Here is a 17,470-nt window from a genome sequence, read left to right on the forward strand (position 1 = left end):
GCCTCAAGTCAGTCTGAAAATTGTTCCAAAAGTAGATATCTATGGTGAGTTCAGATGTAAGACTCCTTGAAAATCAAAATAAAGTCTTTGAAAAGTCCTTGAATTTTCTCATATTTTACCAGTATGAACCCTGCTATAGGTTGACATTTAAACCATGCTTGTCATAGGTTTGTATTGCCAGCTACAGATTCTCTCTCCCCCCACCCCCCTGGGACTTGTAACAACCCTAAAGCTGTCAAAACTTTAGAAAATTTCTTCTGGGTACCCATTGATCCTAAGTATCAGTTACCCAGGTACTTGATCAAAGGGAAACTATATTAAATGTATGCATACCAAAGTTAAGTCAGTGTCACTGCCTAATGTCACCTTTATAAAGTCCAAGAATTCATCCTCAGTTCTGAAATCTCTCCATCGTCATCTGGTAAATCGTTGTGGTCTAGTCATAAATATCATCTGACTCTATTTCCTTGGCCTCACTGTTATATGCTGATGTATATTTAGGGACCGAGCTTGAGCTTTGTTAGTACCACTTTGATCATGCAGGTTGTGAAATCTATTCAAGGTTGCAATTGAACACATGGCAGTTGTGCTGCAAGATCAAATAACCACCCTCTGGTATTTTCCACTGTACCACTCTCATGGCTCAAATCAAAGTTGTTACATGGGAAAACAAGCAATGGAATTAAGGTCAGTTATTTACTGGAAGAGAGAGACCTCTGCATGGCACTGAAAAGTACTTCTATTTGCAGCTCAATCAGATGAATTGTCAACTTGAAAAGAAAGTGAGTGCTGCCTTTACAAACACTGGCAGAAAACTACGGCTCATTTTATTGCCTATTTATTCTCACTGCTAAATGGAAAGTCTTGTCTTGAAATTGTTTTTATCTCTAATTTTCCCAAACAGATGGCTGTATCAACATGGGGTTTTCACTTGTAGCATTTCTATGACCTAGTGAGTCCTAAATATACATCTCGAAAGGCTGGCATGACTGTCTTAACAATTTTGTGCAGATATGTCATTAATGGTTAAATATTGAGCATTATCTTCAGCACATATTATTTTATAATGATCTGTTGTTCAAACACCAAGCTGGATATTAATCTGCCAATAATAAGTAACCAATTTTGGGAGTTGACAAAAGCTAACCAATTTGGGTAGTTACCAAAAACTAACCAAATTGTGTAGTTGACAATAACTAACCAATTTGGGTAGTATCCTTACATTTACCCATGTGTCACTTTCATAGTGTGGAAGTTATTTAACTGACATGAGAAAGAGATGAGAATGTTTCGATGCAGTTGGTAAATAATGCTTGGTTACCATGGTGGAAGTTTTGGAAAATATGGATGTCTTGTTCACAAACAAGTAAAAGTTGAGTAATAGTTATTTTCCTTGGAGCAGTATCTATAGTAACTGTTGAGGACAGTCACTTGTGAATGTTCAGATATTTAACTTTTGTAAAAATTTAGATTTTTGATTTGCTAAAGATCGAAGGAGTCCAAATCACAACCAAAACGGGTATAGGTAAGTGTGCATTTTATTGAGTTACTATTAGGTGAATATTTATCCCCAAGTGTGGATTGTTACACATAAAATGTGACAATTAGTACCAATTCACTATTTTCTCTTACAAATTAGCTGCATGATATTTAAAAATCATAAAAAATGCACAGGTTAAAGATCATAGACTCCTGTTATAAAAGACATAAAGCAAAGGGTAAGTTGGTGTGTGAATCTTTTTTAAGTATTACGTGTACACCAATAATTGAGATCACATCAGTTTTCTGCAACATCAAGCCTGTGCAACCGATTTGTGGCATGTTATAAATTGTTTACAATTTCCAAAGGTTTTGTATACTATTTTGCTGACTGTGTCATTTTCTTTCACAGGAGTTATACTGAGATTCTTTAAAATTGCATATGATTTCTTCTTTTTTTAAACATTTTACATCTAATATCCATCAGAATTTAAAGCACAATGATATGTCTGTATAAAATGTGACATTATATCAGTGATGTCATAGTGTCATTTGAGTTCTCAGTAAAGCTGTACCGATTAATTGGCTGTACTCAAATTCGGCCAATTATTGGAACAATTGGTATAATCGGTATCAGCAGAAATAATTGGTGCCGATGTATACAAATTTCCAAAATATAAATTTAATCATAACATTCAACTTGACGTGACTTGAATTTTAAATCAGAATTAAATAGTGGAAATTAAGGAATAAACATTTGATTTGGGGTTAATAGAAAGACGGTATATTCTTAAAAGTAAATACTTTTTAACATGCCTGCTGTAAACTACTGCTGATTGTCTGCTCACAACAGATTATCAATACCATGCATGCACTCATCCCAATCACAGCAGCTAACCAGCCAATGAGGCCTCGTGTGGCTGTTGAACTTCCAGCATACACATTACAGGGATGGTCTTGGCTTTTAAAAAGTTGTCACCAAAAAAAATCACCTCAATATTTTGTTGCCAATTTTAAAAAAAATGTCACCAGAATAAGAAGTGAATATTTTTCAAAGACTATTAATGTAATAGGCAATGAAAATTGAAAAAGATGTGATAGTTATTACTTTATTGACAACAAGCAATACAGCCATTATATTACAAAATAAATCATTACATGACTCTTTTGCACTACTTCCATGGTCTTTGCATTGCGCATCACTGTTAGTGCATAGGTCTAACTGTTGTCACCTGAAATAAATGCATTATCAAATGTAAAATATCTACTTTCCTACAGTCTCTCTTTTTTTAATAGAAATAACAGTTATTAAGCAAATCTATATTATGTATGTTATTTTCCAAATAATAGTTTTTTAAGAAACTTTATTTAGATAATGACATTTTAATACTAAAACCCTACGATCATATTTTGCAATGAAAGATAAGTGACATATAATGCGACTCTATTTCACGCATTTAGGAATTAAATGCCCCCCCCCCTTTATGGCTAGTATCACAAGGTACATCTCCATCAACCAGGAGTTCAGTAATTTATTTTTGCCATGCTTTACATGCTTTGCTTGATAGTGAATTGCTTCCTAAATCCCAGGAATGATCACTGAATGCTGTAGATTTTTTCTCGACAAGCAAATTATGATCTCCATTCCCACCAATGAAACTTAAACAAGTCAACTTGACCTGGCATTACTGTACCATATATATAAGCATTGTTTACCATCATTAAATTAAAAGAAGGAATGAAGAAACATATAACAGCATATGTGCCCCCAAAAAGCTAATACGGAAAAAATATGTTATTTAGTAAAGAGTTTTATTTGCTTATATGAGTTAACAATAAGAAATAAAGTGGTATATAAAATGTGGGAAATAGTAATCATTTGTATGGTAGTTTGAGACCACATTTTAACTGTTAACATAAATCTACACCCATTTTAGGCATTGTTAGTTATAACAAAAATAGGGCATGGTTTACATGTCAATCAAATGCTAGTGCTTTCACTAACTGTAGAACAGGTGGTTTCTTGAAATAATCGGTCTCAGCATTTTTAATAATTGGCTATATGTGGTATCAGCATTATCAGCAAAAAGTGACATCGGGACAGCTTTTTTCTGCAGTAAGCACTGACTTTTTAAAAGAATACTTCATAACCTATGGCAGAAACAAAATACTGATTGGGAATTTTATTCTTTTTTAACGTTAACTTCAGAACCATTGTACAAGTCATGGGTTTAATAATTTGATTGAAGTGTTTACAACTCATTATAATTCTCTGCATTCAGTGTTTACAGCTGTGTTTATCTACTTTTAGTGGTATAACTCTAATTATAATTCTCTGGTTCTGATGTTATAACTCTATAAAAATTATATTTCTCTGGCTCCATTGTTATAAGTCTAAATTATATTTGTTATAACTCTAATTATATATCTTGGGTTCCAGTGTTATTGCTCTAAATTATAATTCTCTTGTTCCAGTGTAATAAGTATCTTTCTCTGGTTCCAATGTTATAACACTAATTACAGTTATCTGGTTCTAGTGTTCTAACTCTTCTTATATTTCTTTGGTTTCATTGTTATAACTCTAATTAAATTTCTCAGATTCTATTGTTATAACTTGATATTTTTCTGGTTCCAGTGTTATAACACTAATTACAGTTATCTGGTTCTAGTGTTCTAACTCTTCTTATATTTCTTTGGTTTCATTGTTATAACTCTAATTAAATTTCTCAGATTCTATTGTTATAACTTGATATTTTTCTGGTTCCAGTGTTATAACACTAATTACAGTTATCTGGTTCTAGTGTTCTAACTCTTCTTATATTTCTTTGGTTTCATTGTTATAACTCTAATTAAATTTCTCAGATTCTATTGTTATAACTTGATATTTTTCTGGTTGCAGTGTTATAACTGTGAAGAGGAGGCTATGTATCACTGCTGCTGGAACACATCATACTGCAGTGTGAAATGCCAGCAGGAACACTGGCACAAGGAACACAAGCGTGTCTGCCGCAGAAAGAGATAAATCATGGTAGACCATGCTTTGCCTATCATGTTTCATTGTTGTTCTAGATCATATAACTGGCAATAATCTGGAAAAAGAACCATATCTGCATCAGTGAGAGATAAATCTGGATGTTCATTGTACATAATGTTACTTTTCCAAACATCGGATGATGCCTGAAGGATGGGGGGGGAGGGTTTCATCCATTTAAAGTCTTAATCAGAGACTTATCAGATGCAGAGAAGTTAAATTTACCACTTTCAGTTGTCCATGCTTAAAGACATTATGCCTATATAAATGAACACATTTAAATGTCAACAATTGTGACTCCTTTAGTGCAATGAAAACGTTTAATGAAAAGAAAATATTTTCTGTGCTATACGTTTGAAGCAGTTCTGCAGAGGAGTTATTAAAGCCTTTTAAATTGTACATGCAACAGTTTTATAAAATATGTTTATGTAAAATAAAAAAGAACATAAAACCATAATGTTGCACCCCATTTCGTCCTGTAACAGAAATGGTAGTTAGTCTGACACTTGAATAGCTTCATTTTTACTACTTTCCTTCTCAGGGTCCAAAGTCATAGGATTCATAATTGATTACGAAATTCTTATACATAATAAAGCATTGATTCATTAAATTATAGAGTTTATCACACATCTAGTGCTTGCAGACTTGAACAATACTTTTATCAAGATTAGCACTGGCTTTAGTTTGTTGACGTTGATGACAGTGTAGATTATTTAGTTTGAATACTCAAGCAGATTAATTCGTAGTATATATTAATGATTCTTTTCAATGATTTAAATTACAAGTTGTTTCATGGTTGACGTGTATGAGGATACATAGCTTTTAGTTTGCCAATGCTGCATAAGCAAAGCCACGATGTCACAATTTTAGGTAATTATTCTAAAATTGAACAGGCAAGACACATAATCTAACATGAGTGCTTATTTCAGTTAAAATGCATCAAATGAGTCTAATAATTTCGATCTTTTGCAAGTCTTGGTGAGCCAAAGATTGAAATAATTGTACAAGTACTTGTAACATGAAGATGGAAATCATTCAAATTTGATAAATTTGAAACCGTTGTATATGTAAGATTCTTTTTATCTCTTGACAGGAAAGAAACACATTGAATACAACCATAGAACTGTTTAGAGAAATGACCTTTAAGTACATTTGAATGCATTATGCATTCACTTTACAAGACATGGTGATGCCATCTGTGATGTAAGGAGGTGTTATCGTACACGTATAATATGTAAATAGTATTGGTTTATGAAAATAAATAAGACAGTAGTCATGTGATAAATAGCATTCCACAGATTTTTGTGGGTATTCAGAAGGAATGCAAAATGGTATTTTGCCTCTGAAAGTGACATTTTATGTCCTATGAACAGTTAATGGAATAACCTGCATGAAAATATACATAAAAGTCAATTTCAGTAGATAGTGATTTGATTAGGTTCTCACTCATTAAAAAAATCGGATTGATTTAGTTTTTAGTAGTTAATAAATTTTACTTCCTATTTGTTTGACTGAGTGAATAAATTAATATGGATGCAAAAAGAGATGTAAACTTAACATGGTAGTTTTTATTGAGGTTGCTTTGCTTGAAGAAGTTGGAAGTCTTGTAATAATCCTGTCTGTTCATCTATCAGTTCATCTGATTGTCTGTCTGTCCATGAACTATTTCATTTCAGTAAGATAACTTTACAGGAAATTGTTGGACTTTTTGCAGATTTGGCATGCATTATATTGACGAGACCTTGAAAGATTTTGATTGCCAGAATTCCTTGCCATTATTTACATCGCATTTCCCTGATTACCCATCCTCCAGTATAAGTTACAGGGGTTATGCCCCCTGTTTGCCTGTCCTCCAGACTTGGGTTTCAGCAGCACAATATTAACACAGTTTATTGGATTTAAGTCAGATTTGTTATGCAGCTTTAGATTAATGAGATTTCCAGCATTCTGTGACCTCAGTTTCAGAAGTTGTGCCAATGATTGCCAATTAGTTGGACTATGATACCAAGGGTTGTTTGATTTCAGCCAGTCAACCAAATTTACTTTGGGCACTTTGTATTGGTGAGACTTAGTTTATTTCTAGCATTCAACAGGATTACCTCCTCCTGACATTGGTATTGGTTTTTGCAGCTGAACTTTACCAAGGTTTGATAATTTCCAACCAAGATTTGTATGGGACTTGATATTGACAACACTTTGAATGATAACAATTTCCAAAATTCATGTCATAATGTACTGAGTTATGTCCCCTGATTGCCTTTTCTACTTGGTTTCAGCAGCAAAAATATATTATGGAATGCTGGAGTTCAACCAGATTTATGATGCATCTTTATGTTGATTAGACCTTGAGTGAGTTAGATTTCTAGCATTCCATTTCAGTATGTACAGAGTTATGTCCCCTGATGTCCATTTTCCTAACTGAGGTATCTCAGTTCAAGAGCTCTTTGAAATGCATCCATTACTAATAGTACTAGTTGCAGTCTATAATGCAATGCTTAGTGTACATAGAAAAATTGGCAGCAGAGGCTTGGTAGAGAAATACAATCTGATCAGTAATTTTACTTTGTTGTCATCTGTATTTCTGATAAAAGAATGCAGAAGTCTTGGTTTGTCACCTGTATACACGATTTCAGATAAAAGAATGCAGAGCCTTGGCTTGTCAGTATTTGATACAGTAGCCAAAGGGTCGGCAACCTATGGCATGTGTGCAGCAAGGTGGCACATCAAGAGCTTTTGTGTGGCATGTGAAGGGCAGCCAAAAATCTCGATTTCAACAATGTTACTCTGTTACTGGTGGCACACACTCATTCATTTTGTAATTTATATGGAAAAAAGTGGCACGCTATGTAAAATAGGTTGCCTACCCTTGCAGTGGCCTAATGCTTATGTTGTTCGTGGTATCTCTGGTTAAGCCAGTAACTGATTTACCTTAGATGAACTCCTGTAAAATAATCTTTGGTGATATGTAGATAAAAATTAGATATACATATTTGTAGGGGAATTAAAATTATTGACGCACTACCAAAGCATGTTTTAGAATTTTCATCTTGTTAAATTTTGACTTATAAATGCTGTGTGTACAACTACAATTGGACTTTTTTGTCATTGTTTATTTTCAAGTACATTGTACATACATCTGTTGAAGTATTTGTTATTATCATAATTAGAAATATATGTACAAGTAAATGGCAGCCAGGAGGTCTTTTTCACCCATCATTATGCACAGGAAATTTCTGTAGAACTGTAATTGGGTTTTTTTCCTTCTTCAGAGGATAATTACATTGATCTGTACATAAATACATTCTGTTGAATCCATGTGCACATGGCATAAGGTTTGCTTATCTATTTTATGTTATGTCTTAAGTAGGTAAAGTGATTTGTACGTATTCAGATCCCAAGATAACCATTAAATAACCAGTCATATAGCTATTTTACTCATGACACTATATATTATCAGCATTGGCAGTAGTGAAGTTGCTATAAATTGTAAATATTACTTTTCACAATACTGCTCACAGATGGGCTGTCCCAAGCACAAGGAGCGTATTAAGACATATTGAATGATATAATGATGTAAAACATACATTTTTATTGTTAATTTTTGTTTTGTCAGATAAGAAAGGAATAAAAGAAAATGATTTTAAAGATCATCCATACAATAGTAAGATAACTTGTAATGATTTGTTTTTTAAAAATGAAGAAAATTTGATATATTAATTTGGTAGGGTTTTGTTGGTTTTAACAGCACTTTTGTAACATTATTGGTCAAGGGAGTTAAGTGCCTTTCAAAGGATACACAGGGACAACTCTCTTTCAGCAGAGTGACCTCAGCTCCCCATTTTATTTGGATATTTGCTTGGAATGGCCAAGATTGCTTTTATTTCAAAGTTATGAGATTTTGACATCTTGAAGTTACACTGGTTCCTCACTTAAGTCATCTCAGAAAAATGCAGTTCCAGATATACTTGTAATATACTCCAGTATAAAGCAGCCTTGCCTGTACAATATTTATTGCTCCACAGACAAGTTCTATAGTGAGGAACCACACATAATGGATGTGACAGAGGTATGTAATTACTGGATTTGATACACATTGAAGTTTATATCTAGTCATGGCTATATAATCAATCATCAGTCTTGGGCGGCTACAAGTCGATTCCAAGCATATTCCCAGATTTTCTGTGTATTTTGTTTCTTTTATTGACTGTGACAATCCATATTGTCTGGCAAAACATGTTATGATACATTTGGGAGTACTGGTATCTATTTTATACTTGTATTTAAAATTGCATCAGTGCTGTACATTTATTACATTCATTTCATCCAGTTGCATTTATGTACAAGTTTCGTGTTTTATCTGCAAATGAATCATAATCTGTGCATAGATTAATACTTGACCTCTTCATCAACTTTCATTGGGGGGTACCAGTATCCTTGGTTCTCATTAACTTTCATTAGTGGGGTACTAGTGTCCTTTCTTTAGCGGGGTACCAGTATCATTTCATTAGGAGGGTACCAGTGTCCTTTCATTTGGAGGTCTACAGTGTCCTTTTATGAGCACCAGTATCCTTTCATTAAGGGGGTAACAGTGTCCATTCATAAGTAGGGTACCAGTATCCTTTCATTAGGCGGTCTACAGTGTCCATTCATGAGTGAGGTACCAGTATCCTTTCATTAAGGGGGTAACAGTATTCTTTTATTAGAGGGGTACCAGTATCCTTTTATTAGGAGGTCTACAGTGTCCTTTCATGAGTACCAGTATCCTTCCATTAAGGGGGTAACAGTGTCCATTCACAAGTAGATTACCAGTATCCTTTCATTTGAAGGTCTACAGTGTCCTTTCATGAGTACCAGTATCCTTTCATTAAGGGGGTAACAGTGTCCATTCATAAGTAGGATACCAGTATCCTTTCATTAGGAGGTCTACAGTGTCCTTTTATGAGCACCAGTATCATTTCATTAAGGGGGTAAGAGTGTCCATTCATAAGTAGGGTACCAGTATCCTTTCATTAGGAGGTCTACAGTGTCCTTTGATGAGTGAGGTACCAGTATCCTTTCATTAAGGGGGTAACAGTGTTCTTTCATTAGAGGGGTACCAGCATCCTTTCATTAGTTGGGTACCAGTATCCTTTTATTAGTTGGGTACCAGTGTTCTTTCATTAGAGGTGTACCATTGTCCTTTCATTAAGGGGGTACCATGTCCTTTCATTAGAAGGGTACCAGTGTCCTTTCATTGGGGGTACCAGTGTTCATGGTTCTCATGATTGCTGCAGACCATAAATGTAGAGTCATGAACAATGATCCCTTCTGTTGGGACTACAAGTCCCTTCATCACAGGCATCTGCATCAATTAAAGACCATCCAAAAGTTTTTTCTTATTTCAGATTGTAAAAATTGATACACATGAAAATAAATTAATTTATTTTGTCCGAATTATATTTTGAATGAGTTGGCCTAATTTTGTACTCACTGATTTGAAAATGGTTCAGAATCAGTTATTATCAATGATATTTATGGATATGATGAAGGATATTTGGGTGGAGGGCTTCATAACAATTGCACAGTACCCAGACAATGGCAAATGCATTCCATTCCATTTTTTCCTTGTATATTATCATTTTAAAATAATTTGTACATATTAATTTACCTTTTTTGCTCCAGCAACCGTAGTCAGCAATAAGATTCTGTTATTACATGACCCTAATCAAAATCGTGACTGTAAAAGAGGAAATTTTTCATTTTTAAAAATTGTTTTATTTTTTAAGATTAATAAAACATACTAATACAAATTCAGAATTAATTTTGCCGAATGTATTGGTGTGTTGGAATAGGCTGAAGATTTCACAGTTTAGGTCTCCTGTCAGGAACAGATGACTGTTCCTAACAGATTGAAACTAAACTGTACAATTTGGCATTTCAGAACATATTCAAAATATTGCAGTTTTTGGGACAACCACTCATCTTCTTGTCCAGACCTGGTCAAATTTGGCTGTGCCAAGGATGCATGTTCTCACCTTCAGAATAAATCTGTGCATCTTCTACCCTTAACAAATGCTTAAGTTCAACCATTGCATACATTACCTTCAAGTTGTTATTAATCTTTCTGTACACAAGTACCCAATGCAGACTTTATATTAAAATGTGTCCATATTAAAATGTGTCCAAATTGTTCAGAGTGAAGACACCAGGGTAAAAACTCTTCTAATATATGGCCCCTTATGTTGAAGTAGGTATTGAGATACAGGGTTTATATACTAAATCCAGAAATTGTGGCTTCACACCTAGCTGTAGATTTCATAATGATATTCACATTGACATGTTACTTTTGGGTAATTTAGGCATCATTCTAAGGTGGTGAATGTTTATAAATAAAGAGCTATCATATATCTGGGCCCTGGGTGGCTGAGTGGTCTAAAGCGCTCTCCGTTACAGATCACTGCCATCTCACCTCTGTCTGCATGGGTTCGAGTCTTGGATTCGGCTAATGTGGGTATGTGAGAAAGCTTGCCAGTAGCTTCTCGTGAGTCAGTGGTTCTTCCTGGGGTTTTCCCGGGTTCTTCCTCCACCATTAATATTGGCTGCCATGTATAGCCTATCGTGTGCTGAAAAATGGCGTTAAACCCTACAACAACAACAACAACTATCATATATCATTATGACCTAAAAACCTGTGTTAAGATTGTCAGAATTTTGTAATAGTTGTCTGGACAGTGTTACACTTGACACAGTTTACAGGCATTTAGGTTATGCAGCTTTATTGAAATATTTACATGCCAAATTGAAGACTAGCTGATATTTCTCTATGCAGTTGCTTTGCATAAGAACAGTGTTGCTAACTTTCGTTTGTAAGAAGCAAGTTTTAAGTTGATTTGTACCAACATTCACACAATGTAGTGTTTTGTAGTCTATTTATAAAACGCGTACTACCAAGAAAACAGCAGACAGACAAGAATTGTACCTGGGCAATGACATATAACCTTCCAGATCTTTTGGCCAATCAGAAATCTTCCATTTGATATCCACCCATTTATAGTTCCCTAGAAATGGAGGATTGACTGATATTGATTGCATCTTACCAAAGTTGGTGAAGATTGCAAAGGCTCAAGGAATTTTAAAAAATTTAAGTCAGTGATATTTTCATGTGAAAAGCAATTGCATATCTGCTGGTGTTTTTGCTTTGAATTGGCAATATATCAAAAAAGCTGCATTGACCTGGGGCAAAGTTGACTCTGGATGAAAATCTTTAAAAAAATGACATTTTGTTGCTCTTAACTTCCCACATATCTAGTTCATACAGATGTGTGATAAGTTGATAATGATAGCTTCACATAAGATGACTTGTTGATTACTGAAGTGTTACTGTAAGTATGAAAATTGCTTAGAAATTAAGGGCTAAGCATGAAACTAATTTCTTGAGTGACAAATCTCACCTTGTAATATATATATATATATATATATATATATATATATATATATATATATATATATATATATATATATATATATATATATATACGGAACCAAAAGGGATTGTAACTTGATGTTTTCTCTCTAAACATAATATTTTCATGGTTTGTACCCAATTAGTTGTCAAGTTTACTATAGGTGCTTAGGTATTTCACTAAGAGCATATGTAATGTAGAGGATAAGTGTTCTGTGTTGAGTAAAGTTATGATAGGGAGTAGTATCTCTAGCAGTCAACTCATCCCAAGGATGAGTGCTTGGAAATTTTGTATGTGCCCTTTATTGGCATCAGCTACTCACAAATACCAAGGCCAGTATTTTCAGTCTGTTCTTGAATACTTTAAAAACAATTTAAACAGAAGAAACACCATAATGAATACACAAGGTATAAAGGGTCAATAATTCTTAATCCAAAATTTAATAAAAGGGCTCCCCTCATCCCTTAAGGTGTGTATATACTAAATGTGTTGTTTGTCTCTGAATCTTTTTGTTTTCCCATTCATTTTTCATCTATTTTGGTATTTAATATTTGTGTACTTTTCAGGGCTTGGAAATTGTATGAAATGTGTTTCAAGTGACATTATTCTGTGAAGAAATGAGAGAGGTAGTGTTGCTACAGATGTGTTTAATTGATTTTATTTTTCCATAGTTAAACGTTTCTTTCCCACAACAGCGTTTGGTAGTGTTGACAATAAATTTAGTTCAGTTTCTCACCATTTATGAGACCGCTGCTAAAACTTTATTTGGATACATTTCGCTATGATCATGACCAAAGTACGTTAGGTAAACTAGATTTAACACTTAGTTGGTACACATTTTCTGACATTTATATATTTCAGCAAGGCAGGTCCTCTTTCATAGAACTTTTACAAGTTTTACACAGAGTTCTAGGTCTTTTCATATATGTAATTTCAATCCTGGCATATTATCAAGGATTTTGTATTCAATGTGTCTTAAAAATATCATACCTAATACCCAGCTGGCCAGGACTTGCAATTCCCCATTTCTTTCTCTCCCATTGAAACTTTGTTGTTTGATAATGCAGTTTAGTTATGTTGGTGGAACCAGTAAATGGATCTACGTAACAGTTGAACCATCACTGACACTTTCCCATCCTCAAACACAAGACCACTGTCCCCATTTCAAATAACTGTTGAACTTTTTATAGAAAAATAGAAAATATGTAATTCAGTGTGGCACCACATGACCAGGAGGTCATGATGCATGTCACAATGACACAGATGTTTTTTAACGTATGGTTGATTTTTCTGTTAACTTTTTGACTTATGACCAATCAGAAATTGTGTTACAGATGCCAGCGTGTAACAATTTCACTATTGTGTTGGGGATGCTACATGAATTTTCATGTATTTTATGGCTGCTACAATTTAAGTACCAAAGGAAAAGGTCACTTTTTTATGAAACCATGAAAATTGATAGCCATGAAAATAAATGAGAAATAAATTTCCAGTATTTTTGTTCCACTTGTCTGCTTGACTTGTCATAGACTAGTTGATCTTATAGGATAGCCTGTTGCCCATTATCCATCCATCATTTCTCATTGGTCAGATAGCACAGGTTTTGTTGTCACTACTTCTAACTACTTGGAGGATTGCCATGAAACTTTACACACACATTAATCCCATGGTCTAATTAGCCCAGATGAAAATGCTGGTGCTTGAACATCCAATATGGCCATCACAGTGGCCATCTTGGAAATCTTGTCACTAATCAAGAAGAATGGGGTTTTCACTAGAGACATCTTGCGGTGTCTTGTTGGTCCTAAATGTAAAAATGGTACCAATCTGACATAAAATATTTTTGTCAAAGAAACTCTTTCATAAATCAAATTAATTGCTGTTCCTCCAGAATGGAAAGTAATAGATATAAGGTTTCCACCAGACGACTTCTCATGTCCAGTTGGACATAAATTAAAATAGTGCCACTCAGACATCTGATATGATTGCTGTTGCAATGCCGTCTTTAAAATCTTGTTACTCCTGTATTGATTGTCATATCAACAATTGGTTTTTCCTGAAAGATTTCCTTTGAAATGAAATGGTGCCAATCTTACATTTATTGTGGCTGCCATACCAGCCATTTGAACTTTTTATCACTACTCCTTCTGAACAGAAAGTTGTCTGTGTGGGTTTAGTCATTAGAAGACTTGTGCAGTCTACTTGGTCTAGAATAAAAATGGGGCTGACCCAACATCCAGTATGGCTACCACAGCTGCCACCTTAAAAGTCTTGTTATTGCTAGTTATTCTGAATGGAAAGTCAGATCAGTATGGGGTTTTGACCACAAGATGTATATTGTGTACTTAAATGAAAATTGTGTCAAACTAATATCTGGTATGGCGACCTTGAAATGCTCCTATTGTTTCTTAGAATGAACCTTATATTGAGATTGGCTGTTCTCCAAACATTAGTATGGGGTCTTGTTTGTTCTAAATGAAAATGGTGCTTATCTACCATGTAGTATGGTCACCAAGGCAGCCATCTTGAAAATCATTTTTTTGCTATTCCTCCAAACTGGAAACTATGCAGTTAAAAGAAGAAATTCTTTCAAGATAGTAGAGCATCAGCCTCTTTGAGGGACTTTTGGGGTGTATTTAGGTCACAGCTGTATATCAGTATGTAGCGAGTAATGTGAGTGATTCATGGATCACTTGTCCAAGTTTTTGGCGGTGTAACACTATTCATGTGAGACGATGACATTATCAAAGTACCAAGACTAAAAACTTTGTGAATTTTTATTCATTTTAAACACCATTGTTGAAGAAAATTGGCACATTCTGAAATATCATTTCACTAGTTGATGTCAGTAAATTTGTTTATTTATAATCCAGCTAGAGTGACTGGAACTTTTTCAGGGTGTTTTCTATGTATTTTTTATCCAGTTGAAATTGCATATTGCTCGAAAGAGATGGAGAACTTAAATCTAAAATGCTTATGTTTTAGAATACATTTGGATTTATTTAATTTCATATCATTGCTAGCTTTAATTTGTGACCGACTTTGAATGTATGTTGGGATGGTTTAATTTATCCATCAATCACAAGTTATATGCCTCATTGTTTGTGTCTTCATGCTGTTCTGTACATTTTCAGGTAATAAAAATTCAACACACACCTTTATCTTGTTTCTTTTTCATGTAACAAAAAGGATAGGGGTAAAATAGTATCTTTTTTTACAGGGTAAATCTTAGGAAAGGGAAACAAAGTGAAGTAGCCAATATTAAATCCAGAATTATTACTCTGAAACCTTTCTCAGAAGGTCACAATAAGTCAAGCCTAAGACAAATTGTCATTAAAGCTGCATTCTGCTGCAAAAACAGAGATAGTTTCATTATATATTTGTGTGGTTTAACAAATATAGATAATGGCATGATACAAGTTTCTGGTTAAGAAATGAAGATAAGGGTATCATACAATTTTGGTGTTTTAATGTAGATAATGCCATGATATAAATTGGTAGCTTAAGATATTTATATAATTGCATAAAATATTTTGTAGTTTTAAAAATTAAATGTACAGAAAAGTGGAAAGCCAAATGGATCAGTCCCACTGTGTCTACTCCCTACATTTCTGCACTATTAATTTGCCTAATCCTGACTTATTTAATGGAGTAATTCTGTCAAAAATGGTTACACTCGCCACTGTATTTTTTTTTTAGTTGTACCATTTAACATGAGCACATGCATTTTTTATATTTGCAAAACACACTTATGAAACTAAGTCATGCTAAGGTCAGGGCATTTTAGTTGCATGTCATTTATATATCTATATATATAGTCAGGTATAGTATAATCTAGTACAAGTTAATTTTCCTGTCACAGAATATGGTTTTCAAAAACTTGGGTATTTCCTACTTCACTTTGTTGATTAGTGATTAGACTGCAGGTCTCGAGACTGAAAGGGTGCAGGTCTGAAACCCTACTATCGGACTAGCCTGGGTCTGCCACCAGGGTATATCCTTGGACAAGGCACATTACTTCAGTTGCCTCGGCACTTAATAGCCTTGAGTTGCTGTGCCTTAAAGCACCAAAGCAAACCAAAATAATCTTTGTACTGACTACTCTTCCAGTAAAACATACTTGGGACCTAGGGAAGACACTTTTAACATGGAGTACTCTCCTATAAATACAACTTATACTTTTATATTATTTAAAAATGAACTCTTTCAACTGAGTACCCTGGTGATTATTTGTAAAAATCTGCCTTCCATGTGTGCTGTGTATGTTTAAATGGAACAGTCCTGAGTGGATCACCACCTGTTTTAATTTAAATGTTGTGGGAACCTTTATCCAGACTGTCTTTTTTGTCTATTTTCACTCTTCCTGTTCAATGTCTAATTGAAACCAGAGAGATACAAGCACTGGCTCATAATTTTCACATGCTGCATGACATTATGAGTGTATCTGTCTGCAATCTGACATTAGGTTTAAAAAATAAAAATAAAAACAAATTTAGTTATTTTAAATCTTGGTACAGCATACAAATTGACTAGAGCCATGTAGTTCATAAGACATGGTTAAGTAAAAATGCAATGATATATGTTGCACATGCACAGATGAATATTAGATCATTTCATCAGAACTACCAAGCAAGATTATTATTATAAAAACCACCTTTGCACATGAATCTGTGTCGGACAAGAATAATTTAACTGAATTGTTAGAACTCAAATATTACATCATTCGATCCATGCAACGTATACCTGAATACAATTTGTCCAGTTATATAAATTGCTCACCTGAAACGGCCTATAGTCTGTATAATAGCATGACATTATATGAAATATGTTTGACTGTGAGATTTAGAAAAAATAATGGAGCATCCAACATATCAAATAATTTTATCATTATAACATAATATAGAAAAAAAGAATGCAGTTTTATTTTTCACATACCTTTACAGCTGAACTTTGTCCCCATAAAGTGTACAGCTTCCTGACAAAACTCATTTTGTGATAATACAGTCAAACCTTATAAGTACTTGGTTATGGTGAAATTCATGGCTAAAGAGTTCAAGGTATTTGGGTTTCTCACTGCAACTGAACTCTGGTATTTTGAAATAGTTAAAGACATTAAAAAACAAAAAAAACTCACTGCTAACACTTTATATGGTAATGAAACCCAAGCACATTTTTTTTCATGTGTAATGCATAAACCTCAAGTATACAATTCTGTGACACTGTTTTCTAATAAAGTAGTTACTAACCATCAAAGAGATTACCACTATAAGCATTTTCCCAGCAAACATTGAAAAAGTGTATATTACATATTTCAAGCAGGCAAAAGACTGAGGCAAAATATTTCGCATTTTTAAAGCTTAATGTAATACAAGTTCATGATTACTGGTATTCACCAGTATTTGCAGTTATGGATTTTGTGATTGTTACAAGTCATAATGAAAGGTACAAGAAAATGTATAATTGCACCTGAATGCGTTTTTCAAAGAGGCATCTTGAATGTAAAGACACAACAAACAAT

General features: G+C 33.9%; 1 protein-coding gene across 4 annotated transcripts in view; it reads left to right on the forward strand.

Moving 5' to 3' along the window:
- Window positions 1-15,107, forward strand: part of LOC149776655 (zinc finger MYND domain-containing protein 11-like) — a 77,617-nt gene extending 62,510 nt beyond the window's left edge. For 2 of the 4 annotated variants that reach the window (XM_089941185.1, XM_089941184.1), the window contains exon 14: window positions 4,379-15,107. In XM_089941185.1, the coding sequence (XP_089797311.1) occupies window positions 4,379-4,501 (123 nt within the window). In that variant the 3' untranslated portion in view covers window positions 4,502-15,107. The remainder of the gene's footprint in view (window positions 1-4,378) is intronic. The other 2 variants (XR_016416086.1, XR_016416087.1) reach the window with 2 other exon arrangements.
- The last annotated feature ends 2,363 nt before the right edge of the window (window positions 15,108-17,470 follow it).

The sequence above is a fragment of the Sinohyriopsis cumingii genome, chromosome 18 (assembly GCF_028554795.1).
Source record: "Sinohyriopsis cumingii isolate HCF-2022 chromosome 18, ASM2855479v2, whole genome shotgun sequence".
NCBI lineage: Eukaryota > Metazoa > Mollusca > Bivalvia > Unionida > Unionidae > Sinohyriopsis > Sinohyriopsis cumingii.